This window comes from Syngnathus scovelli, chromosome 13, assembly GCF_024217435.2.
Source record: "Syngnathus scovelli strain Florida chromosome 13, RoL_Ssco_1.2, whole genome shotgun sequence".
In the NCBI taxonomy this organism is placed as follows: domain Eukaryota; kingdom Metazoa; phylum Chordata; class Actinopteri; order Syngnathiformes; family Syngnathidae; genus Syngnathus; species Syngnathus scovelli.
Window position 1 is genome coordinate 6,870,232 of NC_090859.1, and position 16,213 is coordinate 6,886,444.

Sequence of the window (16,213 nt, forward strand, 5' to 3'; positions counted from 1 at the left end):
ATGTCATATTTTTTTCCTTGTAAATTACAATGGTCATTTTTTCACTTGTAACATGACTCAATACAAGTCAAAGTCAAATCTATTTGACAGGAAGACCATTCTTGTCCGATTTTTCCAGTTTCAACCAGCTTTGTTCTGCTGAAATGACACTTTTCAACTTTATCCTTCGAACGTAACAGCTTCATTAGGGCAAAGTGACAACTTTTTAGACCTCCATTGTCACTTACTGTAGATGATCCGTCGCGCCACTCAAATTTGCCATTGTTCTTCTTGAGTCCCAGCCAAGAATACCATGCTATTCGCCGGTGAGCTTGAGGAAAGCAGAACAAGCACTTGTGGTGAAAAATTGCAGGACGATTGCCGGCATGGTCAATTTGTCTTGGTGCTCACCAGCCAAAAACTGTCCGTCAACCTGTGAGTGCACGCTGGCCAAGATACCTCCCGCTTTCTTGCAGAAATCTTCAGCCGCTTGCCAAGTTCCATTCCTCCCCTCAAAATGGTAACAGGAGTCCTTGTACAGGAACTCGCCAGAGTCGCAGTAGGAAGCTGAAAGCCAAAAGAAACTAATTAGAAAACCACCACGACGCAGTTTGGGTGTAGAAAGAAGCGTCGCTGCCACTCAACTCTCAACTTGACTGTAGGTGTGACCGAAGTCTTTGTAGGAACATGGCCATCCCTCCGGGCAGTCTGCAAAAAGATGGCACGGTTGCGCTTTTCTCCTTTCAGCGTCATCATCGCAACGGACGTGTGGACTTACCGTCAGGCGACCGCTTGCACATGTACGCCAATGAGGATCCGCACGAGCCATGTCTCCACATTCCAGGCTGACTCTCTACGTGCACACCTTGGTTGACGTACGCGCAGGTTTCATCGTTGGAGCTGTTGGGAAAAGTCGCGAGTCACACATCTGACGAACAAGCCAATTTGGAGTTTATTTTCCTCTTTCCCGATGAAAAGAAAACAAAAGCTTTTTTATACCTCATCACATCTTTACACATGTTTGGAAAGGGGTTCCAAAATCTCCCCGTGCATCTCGCTTGACACAGGACGCAAAGAGGTGTTCTCCTACCTTCCGCCTTGGCTTGAGGTCCAGCTAGCGTAGGTCGGGCTTACGCCGGTGTCGGACCAAGTCAGCCCCTTTTCTCCCGCTTCAAAAAACTGACACCAGTCCTTGTCGCAGACCTGCCAAAAACAATACTGGTTGTCACTCGAGCACCAGTAGGAAGCCCACTTGCGCTTTCGCCTCACCAGATTGGAGAGTCCGATCCAGAACGGCTTGTCGCCCATTTGCTCCTTCACAAACTTCTCCTCATCCTCTGAAGTGATGGAGACAAGGTCGCCGCCCTCCCAGAGGCAGTCGTGACGAGCCCCCAGCCAACCGTTGGGGATCTCCATCTTCTTGTAACAGTTTGAGCCGTAAGGACTCCATCCGTTGACTGTGTCACATGCTGCCTCATGATCGGTCGATGCTGATGAAACAGCAAAGTTAGCTTGGTCATTTTTCAACCTTTGGTGAAAACCAGAAATCCAGCAAACAGGCATGAAGTGCATTGCCACCTTTATCAGATCACCAAATGATTCCCGAGCGCGGCACCGCTGCTGCTCACTGCTCCCCTCTCCCCCAGGGGATGGATCAAAATCACACGAGGATGGGTTAAATGCCGAGGACAAGTTTCACCACACCCAGATGTGTGTGAGACGACGATCATTGGGACTTTTGGGACTTTAACTTTATATCACTTTTTGACAGATTAAGTCACCTGTATAGCGGACAATCCCCAACTGACAAGACCTAGGTGGGCATTTTAGGGCTATTAGTCTGAAAGAATACTGTCCCAAGAGATAAACCAGGCAATTTATTTCATCAGTAGTCACAACAGGACCGCTGAAGAATTTTCAAGTGGCGATATCAAAATGTATTTTAATATTGATTGAGGTTTAAGGCAAAAACGTGCATGTATTGTGTTGTGTGTTGTTTTTAACCGTAACGCTTCCCCTGGTAACGAGTTACTTTATTCAGTAATACAATTAATCACTCGACCTCGTTGGCGGGGTTCTCCCGCCACCAGCCGCAATTTGCACTCTTGCCTGCAAGAGAGACTCGAGTCACTTAAGGGCAAGCAAAATTCTGCATGTGGGCTGCAGGCTGGGACACCCACCTGATGCTGACGCCGAAAGAAGCAGAAGAGAAGCTCTGGCCTTGCCTGCAAGGAGGTGAGAGCGGTCAAATATGAGAGCGATGAGAAGACAAAGGGCAAATGAGAGGTTGTGATTTTCTGACCTTTGTGACAGATGGATGGACGATAGTCCCTACATATATCGGTCTGAACTTCTCCATTAATAGCCAATTTTGTGCAGGCACCTGACAAATTATGAGGATGCCATGGGACATCAACCTGCGGACGACAGTGGACATGACTCGAGCGTGTTTGGTGTTGCAGTTGCTCGGATGGCTTCCCACCACATTCCTTCAAAGTCACCTCATTGATTCAAATCTCTCAAATTAATGTTCACAAGCTCTATCTCACAATAAGAATTGTTGCCATGTTCCAACCCCCTTCCAACTTTCTGATTGGAACTTTTCAATAAAAAATGTCTCCCTGTAAAATGAATGTTGCACTTTGTTTCTACAATTCATGTCACTGTTTTTTCCTTGTAAATTACAATGGTCATCCCTCATAAATCTAAGACATTTTTTCACTTGTAACATCACTCAATACAAGTCAAAGTCAAATCTATTTGACAGGATGACTGTTAGGGTTTTCCAGGTTATCTTTATCGTAGGGTTATGTTGGAATGTAGACTACAATGATTAACCAATCTTGTCTTGCTCTCACAACGTAGTAAAGTAAAGTGGTTGCTTCCTCTGCTTGAGTGACCAGCTGCAGAGGAAGCAATCAAAGTTGTTCTGTTTCCCACAACATCGTAAAACACCCCCTGCTCTGATCTTACCAGAGGCCGGGGGTTCACCAAACCTGTCCACTCTCACCCCCACTCTGTTCCTCCTAATAAATATGCCCTTGCAGGAAGGAGACTTTTCAGACTTCATTCGATAATCGCTGTTCAGACAGCGACGAATGGACTCTCCACCTGCAGGTGTCTAAAAGAACTTGCTTGTCTCCTGTTTGGTTCTTGCAAAATAAGTTGGAGTGAGCAAATCTCTAACAATGACCATTCTTGTCAGATTTTTCCTTCTATTTCTATCAACTCTATTCTACTAAAATGACACTTTTTAACTCTTGCCTTCTAACATGACAGCTTCATTGGGGCAAAGTGACAACTTTTTAGACCTCCCTTGCACACATTGTCACTTACTGTAGATGATCCGTCGCGCCACTCAAATTTGCCATTGTTCTTCTTGAGTCCCAGCCAAGAATAAAAAAGAGATGAGCTGCCTCCTTGACCGTGAGCTTGAGGAGAGCGGAACAAGCACTTGTGAAACATTGCGGGATGATAACTGGCATCGTCAGTTTGTTTAAGCGCTCACCACTCAAGAATAGGCCGTCAACCTTTGAGTGGACGCTGGCCAAGAGACCTCCCTCTTCCTTGCAGAAATCTTCAGCCTCTTGCCAGGTTTTAAGTCTCCCCTCGAAAAGGTAACAAGAGTCATTGTACAGGAACTCGCCAGAGTCGCAGTAGGAAGCTGAAAGCCAAAAGAAACTAATTAGGAAACCACGAGATGGCGCTGGTGTCAAAAGGAGCGTCGCTGCCACTCAACTCTCAACTCGACTGTAAGTGTAACCCAAGTCTTTGTAGGAACACGGCCATCCGTCCGGGCAGTCTGCAGAAAGACGGCGTGGTTGCACTTTGCTCCTTTCAGCGCTAACATCGCAACGGACGTGTGGATTTACCGTCGGGCGACCGCTCGCACATGTACGCCAATGAGGATCCGCACGAGCCATGTCTCCACTTTCCAGGCTGACTCCCTTCGTGCACACCTTGGTTGACGTACGCGCAGGATTCATTGTCGGAGCTGTTGGGAAAAGGCATGAAAACTGAGACACACATCAGACAAACGGGCCAATTTGGTGTTTTTTTTTTTTCCTCGTTCACGTCCTCGGATAACGTGCATCCCATCTGACACAGGATGCAAAGATGTGATCTTCTTACCTTCCGCCTTGGTTTGAGGTCCAGTTAGCGTAGGTCGGGGTCACACCGGTGTCGGACCAGGTCAGTCTCTTTTGTCCCTCTTCGAATAACTTACAATGGTCCTTGTCGCAGACCTGCCGAAACCAATCCCGTTGTCAATGGCGTACCAAAAGCTCGCCAACAGTATGCTTCATCGAAAGGATTTGATATTAAATATCCCTTGAAGATTGGGGTCAAACGCTTTGTACTTGAAAAAACAAAACTCGTATGTACTTGAAAAAAGGGAAACTTAAATCTGAAAATAAACGAGCTGATCTTAAAACTAGAAAAACAAAACAACGTAGTAAAACAAAACACTTGTGTGAAAGTGTTTTGGAGTTCGCCTTGGTAATATTTTGGAATAAAGTATTTATTTTCAGGTTTCACCGCAATTCATTTTCATGATTTGAGATCTTTTTTCCAGTTGCATGTATTCAGATTCGCATTATTTTCAGGTTCAACTCTTGTTTTTTCAGATTGGGATCTTTTTTATTCAGGTTCAAATCTTTTTCAGTTGTAATCCCAAATCTGGCGTGGGGCGAGGTGCTCGCTGAGCGGGGCGTGGAATCACAAAGGACAGCTTAAGTGGAAGGCTTAATTGGAACCACTGCCCAGACAGAGAGAGCGCTCTCAGAGAACGTAAGAACTAAAACAAATGGATTTTAAGGGCAAAGTTCAAAACGTTTGACCCCAGTCTACCTCCATACAACAGCCGCTTGCGTTTCCGTCTCACCAGATTGGAGAGTCCGATCCAGAACGGCTTGTCGCCCATTTGCTCCTTCACAAACTTTTCCTCCTCCTCGGAGGTGATGGAGACCAGGTCGCCGCCCTCCCAGAGGCAGTCGTGACGAGCTCCCCGCCAACCGTTAGTTGTGTCTATCTTCTTGTAGCATTTGGAGCCGTGAGAATTCCATCCGTGGTCTGTGTCACATGGCGTATGACGGGTTACACCTGATGAACCATCAAAGTTGCCATGGTCATTTTTCAACTCTTGGTAAAAACCAGAAATTCAGCAAACAAGCAAGAATGCACGCCACCTAACTGTCACCTGCATGACTGACAATCCACCATTGACAAGACTTACAAAGGACTTGGGAATTTAGGGCTATTAGCCTGAAATAATAGCGTCACAAAAATATCAACAAGGCACATTTTTTCAGAGGATGACCAGTTTCAATATGCTGAATAATTTCAAGAACTGAACGGAGGAGATTCAGTCCAATTCTGTCGTTCTGCCGCTCGGAGAAATAAGTTTTTCTTTTTTTTTTAACTCAAGTTCTGCCCACACGATGACGCTACCGGTCTAAAAAACTCCACATCAAACTTTTTTTTTTTTTCATCGACTGCCAAAAGATACATTTGCAATAAAGGAAGACGTGTTGACAAGTCACGCCTCTTGTTGTAACAAAGCGACAGAACAATGTCCTTCTGCTCTTCAAAGTCAAAGTCTCCTTTATTGTCAATTCCTTCGCATGCCAAGACACACACAGAGATCGAAATTACGTTTCCCACTATCCCACGGTGACAAGACAGAGTTCACAACGCACATCAAGTAAACAACACAAGAAAAATAAAACAAGAAGGCAACACCAATGAATAAATAAATTTTGTTTGGAGGGATGGACAAATAAAAGTGCAAGGTTAAAATCAAAGTGGATCATATGATATTCTTTTCTGTAATTGTTTCAGTTGGATCAATATTGCACGTCCTATTAGATATAAAGGTGGTAAAGAGAGATTTGATCACTTGTACTTATCCTTACAATGTTGTACGACTTTAATGTAGAACGGACATCTTCATTACTATTAAGTACAAAATTGACTATTTGCTTATTTTCACGACAGTGCATGTGAGGAGAAAAAGAGGGCGTCTGCCTTTCAAGGAAAGTGATACTCTGTATACACTGGATACGATACAATGTCCCATTGTGTCTCGCAATCAATCAGCTTGTTAAAAATGTACAACATAAAAAGACAGTTTGCACTCACATGACTCAAGAAAAAACATTGACCCACAAGGTTTACGTGCATCAGAAAAATAGTTAAGTGACGTCAAGAACATCCACTCTAACAACTCAATTTGGGTCAAAGATTGGACCGAATTTAGGTTACAAACCAGACCGAACTGTTTCGCGCAGAACGATCCATTTTTATACAAAACTCCAAAAATGCCAAAACATCCCATAGTAAATTCACCCAGCTTCCTGAGTCGGTCCAGTTTTTAACCCAGCAGCGGATCCGCACTGCAATCCGAACCAAATGCCTCCTTCCAAAGTTATAGTAAGAATACAACATTCGCAAGTTGGACATTTTCTTCAAAGTACTCACCAGCTGCGCAGCTGTACATGATCAATACGACGCAAACCAGGTGGGCCAGCGGGGCCATCATGGTGACGGAAGGCCACCAGAGAGGCTATTGAACGCAGATATCACGATGAGGTGCACACACTAGCTCCGCTCAAAACAGGTAACGGCCGCCGAACGGGCGCTTGCTCCGGTGCTGCTGCTGCTGCTGCTGCTGCTCCTGCTCCTGCTGCTCGGCCCCCACCCACGTGACTCACGCGCCTTAGGAAGAGCGCGTTACCGCGGAGACGCTCTTTACGTGCGCACGTCTTTGGCTGCGGTAACGCGATATTATTTTGGCCACCTTCGCCCAAACTTTTGACACCACTTTTATTCGGGATGAGGAACAGGGGAAGCAAGCATAAAAGAGGGACAACCTCTGTGCATGGTCACTTAAACCTACGTCTCAAGCTGAAGCCAAGTAATGCGTAAAAGTAATTTTTACTCGACATCGGTCAAAGTGGATTCAGCTCATGACAACGTTGGCTGACAGAAAGAGCACACACTTTGGGTCACTAAATCAGCTGACAATTTCTAATCAATTGTGTCCGAGCAGCAATGAGCATGGTGACATGTCACATTTTGGGCTCGGGAGCCTAATGCAGGCAAGCAGGTCTATTCCACAGAAGGAATGTCTTCTTAAAAGGCACTGGCGGTCCTAGACAGTTTTACCAAGGGGATTGTCTCCCTTTTTGTTGCATATAGTCAACAGGGTTGCAAGAAATGTGTTAAAAAAAGAGGTAAATTAACTGCAAAAGATTCGAGAGGAATCAAAGGTGAAGCCACCAGGAACCCGTTATCCTCTAGTGTTGTCATAGTTCAGAACTACAACCTACCTGGAGTGTCAAGGTGTTCTGTGCTCAAAGACATGGCCAAGGTAAGAAAAGATGAAACCCGATCACCACTAAACAAGAGGCACGAATTGAAAGGTCAAAACAAGGCCAAGACATATCTTAAGACAGAACTTAAGATGAGCTGATGAGATGAGAGTGACTCTTGACGGACCAGATGGATGGGCCTGCGGCTGGATCAGTGTCGGGCACAGAGCTCCGTTTTGACTCAGACGCCAGCAAGGTGGAGTCCTGGTATGGGCTAGTTGGACCTTTTCGGGTTGAAGATGGACACAAACTCAACTCCCAAACCTACTGCCAGTTTTTAGAAGATACTTTCTTCAAGCAGTGGTACAGGGAAAAGTCAGCATCTTTCAAGAAGACCATGATTTTTATGCAGGACAATGCTCCAGCGCATGCATCGAAGTACTCCACTGCACGGCTAGCCAATGAAGGCCTTAGAGATGAAAGAATGATGACATGGGACCCCTTCCTCACCAGACCTAAAACCTATTGAGAACTTGTGGGCCCTTTTCCAACGGGAGATTTACAGTGGGGGAAGACAGTACACCTCTCTGAATAGTGTCTGGGAGGCTGCGGTTGTTGCAACACAGAAAGTTGATTGTCAGCAGATCAAGAAACTGACAGACTCCATGAATGAAAGGCTTATGGTTATTGAAAAGAAGGGTGCCTGTATTGGTCACTGATTTTTTGGGGGGGGATTGTCAGAAATGTTTTGAGTTGTTTGATTATTATTCTCACTTAAACAGATGACAATAAACAAATGATGTGTGAACATTTTTGTTTTTCATTTAGTTGCATAATACTTCTGTACACTAATAATTCCCCAATAATTGTGCACACACAGATTTTCTTCTTAGAAAGCCAAAACCTCTGTTTTACTTTATGAGATAATCAGACTGAAGTTTATTAACATTTTGGATTGACTGCGGTCACTGTAGTCATAAGATTAATCCTGAAAAATACAACTTCCTAATAATTGTGCATAAAGTGTAGGTGCTTTCGTGAATAAGTGAGTGAGTGTATGTCATCACTGACAAAGACAATTGTGAAATCACAGAGAGTGATATTCTAATTGATGACAATTCAGGATAGCTTAGGAGACCGTGGCGGCCCTTCGGCGGCGCGGCACCTTTGAATGGCCTTGAGTGAAACCAAGAGGATCACTGTGCTGGATACATTTGTTACCAGCAGCATCTTGTCGAAAATATGTCTGTAACAAATTCAGGCTCCAAGATTAGAGGTGGCAGAGAAAAGAAACCGAAACCTAACACACACACTCACAAACAAAGCCTAACTCTCTCACACATACACGCACGCACACACACGCGCACACACACGCACATGCACACACGCACGCACACGCACGCACACACACACACACACACACACACACACACACACACACACACACACACGCACACACACACATATGCTGCAGTCGAGCTACACTGGGCACAAACCCGACAAAGAGCAACATGTATCTATTTGGGGACAAACGTTTGCTTAATATGTAGCTGTGGGTCTGTGAGTAAGGTTGCGTTTTCTTTTCTCTGCCTCCTCACTTGTTTCCAGCACAGTAATGCTAAGGCCAGCTTGGTTTCTTTCAAGGTCATTCAATGGCCACTGTGGAGCCAGCACCATCTCTTTGCTGTCCTGAATCTTCATCAATTTGAATTTTACTCAATGTGATTCCACCTGCCACAATGTTCTTTGTCAATGATGACATACACTCATTCATGAGAGCACCTAAAATTAGCCGGACTATCATTTAGGTCCAAATTGATAGTCCGGCTCACTTTTACGTGGCACATGTCAAATGGTATGTGTGTGTGTGCGCGCGTGTGTGTGCGTGAGTGCGTGAATGGGAGAAGTGTGGACACCTCGAATGGGGGAAAAAAATAATAAATGAAACGAATGAAATGAAAGACAAAACTTTTCGTAAAAAATGTTCACAAACAGATTCATTTTTTATATTCATTGTCCCCTTAAAGCAGTGTTTTTTAACCTGGGTTCAATCGTACCCTAGGGGTTCGGTGGGTCGGTATCAGGGGTTCGGCAGAGCCTCCACAGCGGGGGTCCGAACACACCTGTACGTTATGTAAATTTGTGATGACGCTAAAGTCACACTGATTTTGCATTGTGTTGGTTTTGTTCTTAATTCATGCACGGCTCATTTTGTGCACCAGTAAAAAAAATCTGTCTTGAATTTGAAAATAATAATAAGAAGAATAATTTTTATTATAGAGGAGTTCGGTGAATACGCATATGAAGCTGGTGGGGTTCGGTACCTCCAACAAGGTTACGAACCACTGCCTTAAAGTAAATACGCAAACGGCATCGTGCACAAGTCGTTACCATTCCAAGCCAATGGGTGGCGGAAATGCAGTAACGCAGTTTTCAACCGCCATTAAAACATGAAGAAGAAGAGCACTCGCTCTTCATCCTGTTTGAAGACGAGTCCTGCATAATATAAATGTTGGCTGAGGAAGCCCTTTACGAAATTCGTTTCAATTTTACAAAGTTATGTATTTAGCTCATTGCCGGTGTTACGTGAAAAACAATCATAGGTTAGACGGAACCCAGCATCGATTTCGAAGTTTACAAGTTTCCGAGAACCTTGTTAACAACGGTTGTCAGCTGACTTTAACATGGCCCAACAAGCTGCTGCTTTGCAGACCTACAACAATGAACTCGTCAAGTGTAAGTGGTTTATTGATTAGTCAATCATGATGAAGGTTCCTCCTGGCTGCCATGCATGCCCATCAGGTTGCCCATATTTCCTGGGACCTTGTCCGTAACTATTTTAGTCATGGGTCGATGAGGCGTCGTGAAGCTGTGTCACTGAGTGCTGACATCTATTGGACCCTAAAAATACTACAGGCAACCGAGTTGACAGACTCAACTGTCACTGATTTGATGACCTAATATATAAATTAATTAAGTAATTATATTTTATATTGTATTCTTTCACACATTCATTTAAATTTAAAACGTATTTTCGTTTTTTGTTAGTCAATCAATAATGTGAACATGTATCATAACATGAAAACACATGAAAACGTGTTGTGAAAGAGGATGCTTGTGCACAGGGATGTTTTTTTTTTTATTATTACAATTTTTTATTTAAAACAATACGTTTTTCCAATGTTTTGAAATTTAGCCTGTTGCGCTTTTTGGACACAGTTTCTCCAGCCGTTGAAATCACCCGCTCACACGGCACAGATGAGGCTGGAGTGCGGTGTAATGGGTCTTTTGATTGTCCCAGTATCTTATTTGGGGCTGCTCCATAATTATTGATAAACCGCAAAAGATCAGATATTGTTTTGGCAGATCCATCCTGACCTGCTTCCTTTAACAGAGCTTTGGCGTGCTTCCTAAACAGGCGATACTGCTGCTGTTTCGGTCACGTGACTTTCGATATGCGATACACGCACCGACACGGACTTCGCTCCATGAGCTCGACACATGCGCCGACGCATCAGTGTTGCCGGACCCATCACTAAAGATGATACTCAAACGCATACACATGAACAAGTTGATTCACATGAACTGTGAACATGTCAATGTGACCTCTATGAAACCCAAAAGCTCCAAAGCAGCGTTGACTTTTTCCATCCAAGGGCTGCATACAAAAAAGTTTAGTGCCACTTTGACAGTCCACCTTTATTCTACACAATAAAACCAACCAATATTACCAATCCTAGAATGCACTAGTTTGTATCACAATCTGTTTTATTTGACAGTAGTGCTTAAATTTAATCTGAAGAGGTTTGGTCTTCCGAATTTTACACTTGGTATTAATGTATGTTCAATAGTAGATATAAGATCTAACGTGAGACCTCTTTAGGTGCATGTATCATGTAGGTTTGAAATTTACTGTGCTGTTCAAATAGCTATAAGGTTACATTTGATTATTCAAATCCAGAATTTAATTTGGCCTCTACCAGAAGAAAAAAAGAAAGTGTTGCATTTCCATTGAAGCTTTCTTCTAGGCTGTCCAAACACAATACTTTTTTTTCTCTTGTTTGTCCTTCACAGGTTTTGATGACCTGTGCTCCAAACGGGAAGAGTTGAGCCTTCAGATCAAGTTGGAGGAAGACGAAAAGGAACGACTCCAGCATGAGATTAGCAGCCTCTCGGAGAAGCTGAGCAGAGTTAATGAAAGCCTGGCACAAAAAACGGCTGCACACAACACCATAGACCGCACCATCGCAGAGACTGAGGCTGCATACACTAAGGTGTTTGTCATAATTACCGTGAAACCCAAACGTTTATTTCTTGACTGTTCTTTCACACTATGCCACATAATTGCTGCTTTTGTTAATATTTTTGAGTTGTTTAGTTCATCAGCCAAATAGTTGCAGACAGCTGATGTTGAGCTCTTCAACTGCAGTAATTATGGCAACCTATCAAGCCAAGAACAAAAAAACAAACACCGGCTTTGATCTTGTTATTGTTTCATGTAACTGTCTGATTTCTTCCCACAGATCTTGGAGAGTTCGCAGTCTTTACTGAGTGTCCTAAAGCAGCAGGCAGGAAACTTCAGTAAAACTTCAGAGCAACGGCGAAAAGAGCACTGATTTGCAGAGTGGTTCATGAAAGACTGCACAAGGAACCGTTTCAGCATTTTGGATTTATTTTAGTTTTGGTACCAATAAATATCAAATTCTACTGTACCATGCATCTGATTTATTCCTGGACGTATCACGTGTTTCTTTTGTCATCATGGGTTGCGGCAAAAAAGGTACTGCGGCATTCACTTTTTGCAAAAAGGGTTCAGGTTTGATTTTTTTCTCAGCTCAACTTTCCATTAAAATTTACAAACAGCCATTCCTGAACAAACATAAAACAATTAAACATAAACCAGTTAAAACAATAAAATGTGTAGCATCTCACGCCAAGGTCTACGCAAAAGCCTCAAAAGTGAGTTTTATGGTGAGTAAGGTGATACTCCAAAGTTTTCACACAGTCCAAAATGTTATGTTCACTAATGATTTTTTTCAAGGAAATCACTGCAGTAAGATTCATATCAAGATTTTGATGACTTCTTTTAAATAATCTTGCAAATCATTTTTCTGTTCTGATACTAAATCATTTTGTCTAAATTAGGTAATATATGTCCCTTATTTCACCATTATTATTTTTTTTTGTTCTGAAGACCATAACTCAAATGTTGAAGCACATGCATACCTCGAGAACCCAAGATGTTTTTTTCTGTCACATTCGAAACACCGCCAGTCTAACAATAGCTACAAAAGTGTATTGTGAGTTATTATTTTTTATCCGAATCATTTCATACTGCTCAGTTTGGTTAGGGAGTCACGTTGTGTACATGCCATCTGAAAAGGCCTCAAATGCTGCTACATATGTGAGTACATATGTACATTTGTGAGTTACCCATGTAGTAACTCACAAAAGATACAATTCAGGCTAGTCTTGCTAAAAGTTTTCAACAAATTTTTAACATGAATTTCTACAACCATGTGATTGTAGTGGTGCTGTGTGAAAATTATTGAAAAACGGTGATTTTGTAATCGCACAATAGCATCACGTGATGTTAAGGAGCAACTTTGGCATCAACTAGCTCATTTAAAATGACCAAGTCCCTCCCTCCCTCCCTCCATCCATCCATCCTGATCAGTGCACCACCGTGCCCCCTTTATCGGAAAGTTTTGTATAATGATCATACTGTTAAATAAATACCTTTGTTGGGGGTGACTTTTTCCATACAGCTCCTTTTGTGTCGGAATATTTACAGTCGCCGAGTCTGTAAGATCATACCCGCTCAACAAGCCGCCCTTTGCGTAATTTTTGAAACGTGACATCAAAAAGAGCTATATTAATTACGTCATCGTAACGAAATGGCATGCATGACCCATGTTTTGTTTACACGCGGTTGAAGCGATGTGAGAGAGGAGCTCCGCCATGAGCCAACAAGCTGCCGCTTTGCAGAATTACAATAATGAGCTCGTCAATTGTAAGTGATCATACGCTGTTCTCTCAGCAGCGTCTCTTACTGCTTTTTGAAGTAGATGTCTTTAGAGACAGCAATGCTCGGTTTTCACACTAAACTTTGTGTAAATTAAATTTGGGTGTCAGTGGAGTAATAGGTAAAGTGGAACATTTGCACGTCCAAAACCTTAGCCCTTTAAGCTTTTCACTTTTGAAAGGGACACGTCTTCCGGTTGGATATAATTAAGGGAGCAGTTGAATTAAAAAAAAAAAATCTAACTGATCTTTTTGTGAAATCTTTGTGTGGTGATGTGTTGTAAGTTTCTCCCCTTGTCATTAATCAGAGGTCTAGTCAGTCACACAACAGATTCAAACCTAGAACTTTGGGCTGTGAGACAGTTATTTAATCATTTAACACCATTCCATCCCCCAAAATTATTTGACACTTTTTCATATGCTGCGGTTATTTTCAGTTAGTTAGGGAGTGTGCAAAGCAATAAAAAAAACTTTTACAAAACAACCTGTTTTGAATTTCTTTTGTGCTCACTAATTTTTCACAATGCCTCCCACAGCATCGTACAGGTTAAATAAAATCAGCAGAAGGGCACCCAGGTGCAGTAGAGCTAATGTTTTCTTCCACCCTTCAGGTATTGAGGACCTCTGCTCCAAGCGGGAAGAGTTGAACCGTCAGATCAAGCTGGAGGAAGAGGAGAAGGAACGACTGCAACATGACATCCGTGTCTTCTCTGGTAAGCTGAGTAAGGTCAATGAAAGCCTCGCACAAAGAATGGCTGCACGTGCCACTTTCGACCGGACCATTGCAGAGACTGAGGCTGCATACACCAAGGTAAGTGTCAGGCCTACCCTGTCAATGCTGTCCACCTCTCAATCGCCCTCACTAATTAGGCAAAATCAACTAACACGCCACTGCCACTATTATTCAAGTAGAATTTGATCTACTGTATATTTCATGTAATTTGCTGCTCTTCTCCCAAAAGATCTTAGAGAGCTCTCAATCTCTGTTGAGTGTCCTGAAGCATGAAGCCGGAAACCTTGGGAAAGCGTCAGAGCCTCGCAAGAAAGAACACTAATGCAGAGGAAGTGGATTTTAAAAGACTGAACTTCAAAAGAAATGGTCATATTTGACATTGTATTTTTTGTAAAACAGGTATGTTGCGATTGTTTCTTTTGAAGCTATGCACACAGCATTCTGAATGTGATGGACAATAAAAGCGCTATTTGCAACAATGTCATGAGATCCCATAGATCACATATGTCAGAGTCAAGGCCCGCGGGCCACATCCGGCCCGCGAGAAGGTTTTGTACGGCCCCTGGGATGATCTTGATTTATTATTAGAACCGGCCCGCAGACCGCAGCAAGCCGGCAGCCCGCAGATCTTTCACACGCACCAATACTACATTTCCCACAATGCAACGGTGAAGCACCGAGCAGTAGGCTGCTTGATTTCAGTGTTTATTAGCAAAGCAGTCGTCAGCATAACTGTAAAATTAACCCTCAGATACCCATCATAAATGGCAAAAAGGAAGGTGGACACTGAGAACCGGGGGTTTCAAACAAGGTGGGAGTCGGAGTATATGTTCGCGGAGGTAGCTGGAAAATCTGTGTGTCTTCTGTGTGGAGAAAGTGTGGCGGTACTGAAAGAGTATTATCTGAGACATTATGAAAAGAAACACGCGGACAAAAACAAGAATATAGACATGGAACAAAGGCTACAGAAGGCCGAGGAATTAAAACGAGGCCTCAAATCTCGACAGGCTCTGTTTTAAAAAGCCAAAACACAAGGCTAGGCTGCTGTCAAGGCCAGTTTTGTTTTGGCAGAAGAGATCGCTAAATTAGCCCGGCCATTTACGGAGGGGGATTTCATCAAAAACTGTCTGATTAAAGTTTGTGTTTTTACTCAGTTCAAGTTTAAAACTTAAAGTTTAATATTTTTTTTCACTGCATGTTACTTATCCTTGAGGAAAGTGTTGTTTTTGATTAACAGATTTCTGCACTTTATTTTATTGTATTTCAATCCAATTATATTTTAAAAATATTTCAGTTGAGTGGATGATAGAAAATTGCTATTATTTTTTTCTTTGAAGTAAATTTAGCTCACTTTTGCTAAAATAGAAAATGTAGGATGGTGCCTTGAATAATACAGGTTTCTTTCATTTAATGTTCATGTTATGGGGATTTTTATATAAAGGAAATTTGTCTTTTCTGTCTGTTGAAAATTAAAGATTATTGACAAAGCCATAAGAAAATATTGCTTTATTTATCTGATCATATTGGAATATATTTGTTAGGTTTTCAGTAGGTTCAATTAGGTTCACTAGACTACATGCGTCATTAAAAAAAAAAAATTCAATGAACATTCGATCAGTCCGGCTCTCGGCTTGTAGCTAAATTTTTTATTGGGCCCTCCGTCCATTTGACTTTGACACCCCTGCCATAGATGCTCAACATTCTATTTATTTTCTATTTCTTTTATTGATTTTATTCAATCATGATCAGGTTTCTTTGACAAAATCAGAGAGACTTTTATTTAAAAAATCTGTTCATTGTTGTGGTGGCACAGTGGCACACTGGTTAACACGTCCACTTGGCTTCAGCATGCCGGCAACACCTTGTGTGGACAAGCGGAAGGGAAAATTGATGTTTTGTTGTTGCAATTCTTTTTTTTCTTCTTCCTGTGCTACTGCAGTGAGAAATACTTTGCTTCTTTTTGAAAATGAGTTGAAATATTAGAAAATTCAGTATTATACTATTACAAAACTGCAACCAAAATAATTGACAATAATTGAAATTAAAGTGACATATTGTTAAATCTGACAGCATCTGACAAAACTGAGCTTTAGGCAAGTTATTTGAAGTTATGGTACTGGATGCCATCATTCATCTGACTAATTACTTTTGACACTTTTAAGTCATT

General features: G+C 42.4%; 3 protein-coding genes across 10 annotated transcripts in view; 2 read left to right on the plus strand and 1 right to left on the minus strand.

Annotated features, from left to right (window-relative positions):
* The window catches only part of LOC125979185 (uncharacterized), a 34,410-nt gene extending 27,684 nt beyond the window's left edge, over window positions 1-6,726 (minus strand). For 4 of the 8 annotated variants that reach the window (XM_049737128.1, XM_049737130.1, XM_049737129.1 and 1 more), the window contains exons 1-15: window positions 6,118-6,151; window positions 4,862-5,079; window positions 4,111-4,223; window positions 3,852-3,973; window positions 3,719-3,781; window positions 3,488-3,643; window positions 3,316-3,410; window positions 2,282-2,396; window positions 2,160-2,204; window positions 1,249-1,469; window positions 1,070-1,182; window positions 758-879; window positions 625-687; window positions 391-546; window positions 228-310 (exon numbers count right to left, since the gene is read on the minus strand). In XM_049737128.1, the coding sequence (XP_049593085.1) occupies window positions 228-310; window positions 391-546; window positions 625-687; window positions 758-879; window positions 1,070-1,182; window positions 1,249-1,469; window positions 2,160-2,204; window positions 2,282-2,396; window positions 3,316-3,410; window positions 3,488-3,643; window positions 3,719-3,781; window positions 3,852-3,973; window positions 4,111-4,223; window positions 4,862-5,079; window positions 6,118-6,136 (1,704 nt within the window). In that variant the 5' untranslated portion in view covers window positions 6,137-6,151. Of the gene's footprint in view, window positions 1-227; window positions 311-390; window positions 547-624; window positions 688-757; window positions 880-1,069; window positions 1,183-1,248; window positions 1,470-2,159; window positions 2,205-2,281; window positions 2,397-3,315; window positions 3,411-3,487; window positions 3,644-3,718; window positions 3,782-3,851; window positions 3,974-4,110; window positions 4,224-4,861; window positions 5,080-5,165; window positions 5,413-6,117; window positions 6,152-6,456 lie in introns of those variants that run through there. The other 4 variants (XM_049737132.2, XM_068652729.1, XM_049737133.2 and 1 more) reach the window with 4 other exon arrangements.
* Window positions 6,727-9,727: 3,001 nt separating this feature from the next.
* LOC125979230 (microtubule nucleation factor SSNA1) lies at window positions 9,728-12,001 on the plus strand. The gene is made up of 3 exons (XM_049737243.1): window positions 9,728-10,025; window positions 11,364-11,563; window positions 11,813-12,001. The coding sequence occupies exons 1-3, from the start codon at window positions 9,974-9,976 to the stop codon at window positions 11,903-11,905; spliced, it is 345 nt and encodes a 114-aa protein (XP_049593200.1). The 5' UTR covers window positions 9,728-9,973; the 3' UTR covers window positions 11,906-12,001.
* A 129-nt stretch (window positions 12,002-12,130) lies between these two features.
* LOC125979231 (microtubule nucleation factor SSNA1-like) lies at window positions 12,131-14,525 on the plus strand. Its single transcript, XM_049737244.2, has 3 exons — window positions 12,131-13,302; window positions 13,925-14,124; window positions 14,276-14,525. Exons 1-3 carry the CDS (start codon window positions 13,251-13,253, stop codon window positions 14,366-14,368), a joined length of 345 nt encoding a protein of 114 aa, XP_049593201.1. The 5' UTR covers window positions 12,131-13,250; the 3' UTR covers window positions 14,369-14,525.
* The last annotated feature ends 1,688 nt before the right edge of the window (window positions 14,526-16,213 follow it).

Bases quoted from the DNA above. Each gene is read 5' to 3' on its own strand.
- LOC125979230 (XM_049737243.1), top strand. From the start codon at position 9,974: ATGGCCCAACAAGCTGCTGCTTTGCAGACCTACAACAATGAACTCGTC. The intron at 10,026-11,363 runs GTAAGTGGTTTA...TGTCCTTCACAG, and splicing joins CAACAATGAACTCGTCAAGT to GTTTTGATGACCTGTGCTCC. The intron at 11,564-11,812 runs GTGTTTGTCATA...TTCTTCCCACAG, and splicing joins CTGAGGCTGCATACACTAAG to ATCTTGGAGAGTTCGCAGTC.
- LOC125979231 (XM_049737244.2), top strand. From the start codon at position 13,251: ATGAGCCAACAAGCTGCCGCTTTGCAGAATTACAATAATGAGCTCGTC. The intron at 13,303-13,924 runs GTAAGTGATCAT...TCCACCCTTCAG, and splicing joins CAATAATGAGCTCGTCAATT to GTATTGAGGACCTCTGCTCC. The intron at 14,125-14,275 runs GTAAGTGTCAGG...TTCTCCCAAAAG, and splicing joins CTGAGGCTGCATACACCAAG to ATCTTAGAGAGCTCTCAATC.